Source organism: Lactuca serriola, chromosome 5, assembly GCF_051521515.1.
Source record: "Lactuca serriola cultivar US96UC23 chromosome 5, Lser_US96UC23_V15, whole genome shotgun sequence".
Classification (NCBI taxonomy): Eukaryota; Viridiplantae; Streptophyta; class Magnoliopsida; order Asterales; family Asteraceae; genus Lactuca; species Lactuca serriola.
Window position 1 is genome coordinate 311,120,327 of NC_136412.1, and position 6,725 is coordinate 311,127,051.

Below are 6,725 nucleotides of genomic sequence, written 5' to 3' on the forward strand. Positions count from 1 at the left end.
CCATACCATTTTCAAAAATGACGTCGTCAACTCATCTGCAAAATGATTAAATGACACTACAATCATCAATTTCACAAAAGACGTCATTATTTCCAACTTGATGCCTATTTTGAAGATTTGACAAAATTATTGAAAATTGTTTAATAGGGTTTTATGACACATTTGTCTTATTTGTCTATAAGTTAATCAGTTGTTTCTAAAAATGTTAATTATTTATTAAAAAAATCAGCAAAATTACACAAAAAGAATGTGTTTGTCAACCCTATGTCCCTATCTACAAAAAGTTGCCCATTTTGATTCTTCTATTTTGACACCTTCACCAATTGAAAGAGATGAGAATTGAACTAAACATTACATGTTTCTTGATATCTGTAAAACTGTTAGCTAATGATAGTAAAATAGTGCCCGTGCTAAGATTTGTATCCAAAACCTTTCTTATGAGTGTATCAAATTCAAACAAACAAACAAAAAAAAAAAAAAAAAAACATTCAAGCATTATTTATTACAATTAATTATCTAATATCATATAATCATTTTCTACATAACATCACTCCCCATGATGTGAACCTCTCTACCTTCACAAGAACTAACGTTACAGGTTGTCAGAAGGCTCAGTCATGTGCATCTCTACGATGCCACTAGGTTTTATACTAGAAATCAAATCAACAGTCAAGTGCCTTTTTATAATTACCAATACAAAACACAAAATCATAATTGGGAATGCGGATGACATCAAATTTTGCTAGATATCGAACTATGTTGTTGCTGTTGCAGAAGCTTCATCAATGGCCAAAAAATATCCAATCTGTGAAATCCCCTTGGAGCCTGCATATATATAAATGTATATATTATATATCACCTTCCAAAATCAAATTATAATTTATCGTATGCTGGACAGGACAAACCAAGTTGTACCGTGTTTGGTGTGCATTGGACCGACAGTCTGACACAGATGTCAATGAGACAAAAATTGCAATTTTTTGTCCCACTCAAAAAGGTGGGACAGGGGCTCGCTCTCGATCTCTCTTATGTACAAAAGACGTAAATGCCCTCTTGGTCCTCATTTTCAAAAATAGTCCTAGAAAGTGGTATTGTCCTGTGTGTGTGTGGACACACATAGGACTGGATAAGCTTCCTAGGGCTATTTTCGACTAGGAGGATGAGGAGGGCATTCACGTCTTTTGTATATACGAGAGATCGAGAGCGAGTCCCTGTCCCACCTTTTCGAGTGGGACAAAAAATTGCAATTTTTGTCTCATTGACATCTGTGTCAGACAGACGGTCCTGGTCTAATACACACCAAACACAGTACAACTTGTCATGTCATATCATGTCAAGTCCGGTTTAATTTAAATGGAAAGTCGTAATTTTTAAATTAAAAGAAAGTTCATGCCTCAACAATGTAGCGGGCCCACGTGTTGTCTGAACGCCTCTGAGTCACGCCATTTAAAATTGTGAGGTTCAGGCCATGTATCACCTCAGCAATCTCAAGGAAACGACTACTCTCATCGCATACCATCTGTTATAAAAAAAAATATTTAAATTTATGAATTTATATGCCAAAAATATTTTCAACTATTTTGTGTGCCAAATGTATATGTAAATTTGTATCTAAGAAGTGCAAATATATGAACCTCTATAATCATGTGACCAGGGTATTGAAGATCTTCAACAATTATTGGGCATACTTTCAGATCACCTCCCAATTCAAATGCCCAACTTGCCCCATTTTTACCACCTTTTTCTTCTGATGTTATATCATTCGTCTGAATGCTTCCCTCTCCCTGAAGATCATCCACTCATTAGATTTTGTGCATTAAATATTTTAAATATTTTATTATGCAACAAGATATGAATAAAAATATATATATAAATATTAATAGACTTACCTCTGGTTGAACACACTGCCTCAACTTGCTAGCACGATCACCAACACTTTTTAAAAAGAGCATGTGTTTTACTGTTCTATCCAGCAGACCATCAATGCTACACTGAAATTCAAATGAAACTAGGATATGACACAGAAGGGCAATTTAGTAATTTAAAGAAGAATAAGAAGAAGAAGAAGAAGAAGAACCTTTGCTCCATCTGGAACAAGTTCACGCAAGTCCTTGAGCCGATCCTGAATCAATTGTCTGTCTCGAGGTCTAGCTTTCTGTTTAGAACCCGGTTTCCCCCTTCGTTTATTGACAATTGACGGTTTTGCCCCTCTACTCTTTTGCTCTTCTTCCTCTTTCACTACATCACCTACTCCCTCATATGAAATAGCAGAAGGTGAACAACTATCATTATGACTTGTCACCCTGCTAAAAACCCCGGGGACTAAATGGTCATTAATAAATACTGAACTCTCTCCCTCAAACCCACCATTTTCGTTTTCATTTATATTTTTTCTTTTTGTCAAAGAAGAAAATTGGCCAAATGAATTACTAAGTGAACTTTCACCACTCGTTTGGATACAAGGATTCATATTTCCCAAAACACTTTCCACATTCTCATTGTAAAAAACCATTCCATTGGTTTTACTTTTACTTTTACTTTTACTAATGGAAAGATTCTGGAAAGAATCATCTGCGGGCCCCATGAAAGCGGGCCCGAGGGCTTTATGCAGCTCACATTCTTTAGGGAAGCTTAAGAACGGGCCCGCATCAGTAATTATAGGTCCATTGTGGTTTGACCAGTTGACTTCATCAGAACTCTTGTTGTTCTCCATGAATGATGGGAACTCATTGAAGCTTTGCATCATGAATGATGATGGAAATTGTTGGTTTGTTGAAAAAGTATGATCAGAATAACTCATGAAATCTTGATGTGTGAAAAATTCGTTTTTGATATAGTTGGACATTTGTGCATCCTCAGGAAGCTGGAAGATTAATTGTGCATTAGATCATGCCAGCTGGCAGAAATTAACATGACAAGAAGGAATGAATGAATGAATACATACATGTTCTAATGACCCGAGTTGTAGAACTCCATGTGGAGAAACAGGCACCAGTAAAATAGTCTGCATGGTAGAAATCAAGAAATTATCAGTAAAAATAAAAAAGTAAAGAATTGAAAATACAAAAATAGTCAATAATGAATATACCTTGACACCTGCAGCAAACTGAAATAACCATTCATCTGGATGCTGCCAATGGAAGGGTAAAATGGTAAATTACGAAATTTACTTTTGGTAATTCAGGACTTGAAGATTGAAACTCACCTCAGGAACTGGAGTGTTTGCATAAATCCAGTGAGAGTTCCCTGTATATGCTACATCACCAACAACCCTACAAGTGGTTCACATTAACTTTCATCACTTAAAATGTTTTTGACATTTTTTAAGAAATTTATTTAAACAATACATACAGAAAGAAAATGAGACAAAAGAAGACTTACCCTTCACCTAATGCATACTGAAAGGTTGACATGTAAGCAACTGCTGTTTCAACTGCATCTCCACCTGAAGTTCCATTATATGTGTTATGTGAAGATGTTTCTTCTTCTAAGTTTCTGAACATTGTCTCAGCAAATAAGTCTTCCATGGAATCTTGAACTTTCATTGTGTCAAAATATCCATCTTCCCACATCAAAAGCCTAAAAAATGTAGACAGAAATTGTATTATATTGATGAAAAAACAGTGTATACATTCACATGATCAAAACAACATAATGGTAGAATATGGGGACATTGTGATTTACATCGCCCATCAACACTTTCTTTCACTATTCCTTTTCGAGTTTTAGAAATAATTGATGTATTATAAATGATTACAAAGATTAATATTAAAAGAATGATCCATTTTTTTTTATATATAAATCAATTTAGGAGGCTGTTAACCTTGACTATGACAGGGGCCAAGATGTGTAATAAAAATAAGATATCTTTTCTACGTGTCTGTACGAGTGTATGGACCAGTAAATCCAAAAAAGATAGTGGAATTTTGTTGTTATCAAAGAAACAAGTGGGTTGTCTCTTCTTTTGGGGGGTATTGTTGACCAAAATACCCTTTCTAAATTAGCAAGTGATAGAAAGCTTTAACAAGTCATAGGTGATATAGATGGAAGGATTTGGTTGGAAAGCAAAGCAATGAGTACAAAAGAAATCTCTAGAGACCAAAAGTGCAGCTTATCAACTACTATAGGGACCACTTTTGATTCACTCAATAATATCAATATATAATCACATCTCCACCCCTACCCCATAACACAAGAAAAGATTTTAATTTTTTTAAAAAGTCAATGAGATTTGGCTTCTGGGGTAGGCGTATGGATTATTTTGTTATAAACTTATAATAATATACGGAAAGAGGAACCATTTCAAAGTTTAAACATATAAAATGAAAGAAGAAGGGTTTATGAATCATGATAGATACAACTAAGAACTTTCTGGTTCATATATGGAAAGAGGAAAAGAAGGACATACATTTGGCTTTGTTGCTGAAGCCTCCAAAATACAGCATAATTCCAGCAAGAATTGTTGCAAAGACTCTGTAGGAACCTCCTTAAAGGTGTAGTCCCCATATCTTATTTCTTCAATATATATTATAAACTCACCCAATACAGCAAAGATTAACTTGGATCAAAATAATCTAAAAGAACAATTACAGCTAACTACCCCTGTATGAACCTCTCCCTGCTTGTTTAATCCGCAAACCAGACCGTTTTTTTATTGGAGGCCCTGAGGAAACCATTAAGACACAGCGCATATCTGATAAAAGACCTTTCAGTTTTGCTCTCTTTCTTAAGAATCTAATTCAGAGATTGTCACCAAGAACCGATATCAGATTTTCTGTCACAAGATGAGATGATGTTGAAGAAATAAGCAGTCCAATAGATTTGAAGCTCGGTTGACAATGTTCGTTTGGATTCACAGAAAACAACAATTTAAAGAGGATAATGTCCTTTTCAATCGATTTCTCTAAAGAGTATATACCCCAGAAAAGAGCCCACTTCAAGGTCGAACTTTATGATATAAAAAAGAACAGGCAAACCTGCAGCCACAATATTATGAATCGGATTAAGATGCTGCAATCTGAAAGATCCTAATGATAAAAATAAATAAATCACGGTAGAAAATCTCAAAATAGCGATTTGAAGTGATATACACATCAATGAGCATAGAAGTTTCATTTTAAGTTTTCGTCGAGCTGTTCTTTGCGCTTTTTATACAAACTAGATGAAACAATTGAACTAATATAATGAAGAACAACACGAATTAACCCTAAATTATTGCGAGCATGAACGAGTATCAGCATTATTTTAGTCACTCTGGTGCGCCTGATAACTCCTAGCAAACCATACGGCTCAAAAGAAAAAAAAATGTGAAGAAGATGACAAAGAACGTACCAGCGGATTTAAGAGGAATCAACTGTAGATTCAAAGAGAGAGAGATGATTATAAAGCTCGAATTCGTTTGCCTCCATATCTCTGGTAGTATTCAAACACAACATGAACACAATGCAAGCGATATCGAAAGAGAGAAAAAAAGAGCACGATGAAAGAGAAAGATGAACAGGGTTTAGGTGAGGAAAGTGTTATATATGACGTGGGGCGGCTTCCATCTTTGAGACTGATGAGTGCTTGTCGGATCTGCAATTTTGTCAAACAAATGAGCTTGTCTTTTTCTTTGGTCCTTTTTTTTTAATTGTCAAAGTTAAATCATTTAATTTTTATTATACACATTGGGAATTGAGTAGTCTAAGTGTCTAACCATTTTTTTGGGTTTTTTTTAAATATAATATTTTTTTTGCAAAAATAACCATATATTTCGGAATGGGTTGTTCTTGAACGAATTTCGGATTATTTTTCGGGTGGTCCGACCTATTTCATTGGGTTCGGAACACCTATTCCGAAGGACTCGTATATGTTACGGATTGGGATTTTGAATTTCAAAATCCGGAATATAATTTGAGGCAGCAACTTCATTCCAGAAATACGCATTCCAATTCCGACTTGATTCTGATGTTCCAACTAGATTACGACGTTTTGACTCGACACCCATCTCCAGCATGGAAGACGAACACTACGACTCCGTTATTTTACGAGTATGTTCTTCGTTTTATATTGTTACTTATTGTTTCGGATGTAATAGACCACCTTCGGAATGAACCGAAAACGTTCCGGAGTTTAAATTAAAGATGTTATTGTTGGATGACCAATTGAAAAGTAGTTTATATGTGTAGTTATTGTTGATTTACATCGAAATGTCGTGTTCCGGATCTTAAAATGTCATGCTAGAAGGCTCCGAAACGTGAAGAACCATTTTGGAACACGATTAACGCGTCTAGAACATCAAGTACAGGTCTAAAATATTGGTCATTTCCATTTTAGAATGAAGTGCTAACACCTTTTTTATTTGTGCAGCACGACATGATTGTTAATGCATTAATTACACTCTTGTGTAAACCCAAAATCAATGGGCAAATCTTTGTGGCATTCAGAAACAAACCTGAATGCGAAACTATGTTCCAAAATACATGTTTTGGGACGTGGTTAGACATTCCTAATGTAGATGGGGATCCGTTGCTTCTACATTACGTCTTTTCCCACGAAGTTGTCATCGACCCCTGAAGCTAAGTAGAGGAAATGGTTTTTGAGATTGGGGATTGCGAGCTGTCTTTTGGGAAGAAAGAATTTTGTCTCATCACCGACTTCCAGTTTGGTGACTATTTTTTTTGTTTCTGCATCTGGCGTCGCTTTCCGTTCCCGTGCCTTTCCTATGGTCCCGACGAATGTCTCGA

At 35.4% G+C, this 6,725-nt stretch overlaps 1 protein-coding gene across 1 annotated transcript; it reads right to left on the minus strand.

The window, feature by feature from the left end:
• Window positions 1-475: 475 nt before the first annotated feature.
• Window positions 476-5,514, minus strand: LOC145054931 (transcription factor LHW-like). The gene is made up of 11 exons (XM_079003195.1): window positions 5,332-5,514; window positions 4,409-4,976; window positions 3,382-3,579; window positions 3,206-3,272; window positions 3,089-3,130; window positions 2,945-3,004; window positions 2,078-2,863; window positions 1,890-1,991; window positions 1,635-1,784; window positions 1,394-1,519; window positions 476-825 (listed from the first exon to the last, which is right to left on the minus strand). Exons 2-11 carry the CDS (start codon window positions 4,504-4,506, stop codon window positions 733-735), a joined length of 1,722 nt encoding a protein of 573 aa, XP_078859321.1. The 5' UTR covers window positions 4,507-4,976; window positions 5,332-5,514; the 3' UTR covers window positions 476-732.
• Window positions 5,515-6,725: the final 1,211 nt, after the last annotated feature.

Excerpts from the sequence above, each read along its gene's own strand:
- LOC145054931 (XM_079003195.1), bottom strand. The coding sequence starts at position 4,506 with ATGGGGACTACACCTTTAAGGAGGTTCCTACAGAGTCTTTGCAACAAT. Across the intron at positions 3,273-3,381 it reads CAGTATGCATTAGGTGAAGG|GGTTGTTGGTGATGTAGCAT; the intron begins GTAAGTCTTCTT and ends AACCACTTGTAG. Across the intron at positions 826-1,393 it reads GGGCCCGCTACATTGTTGAG|GCTCCAAGGGGATTTCACAG; the intron begins GCATGAACTTTC and ends ATATATATGCAG.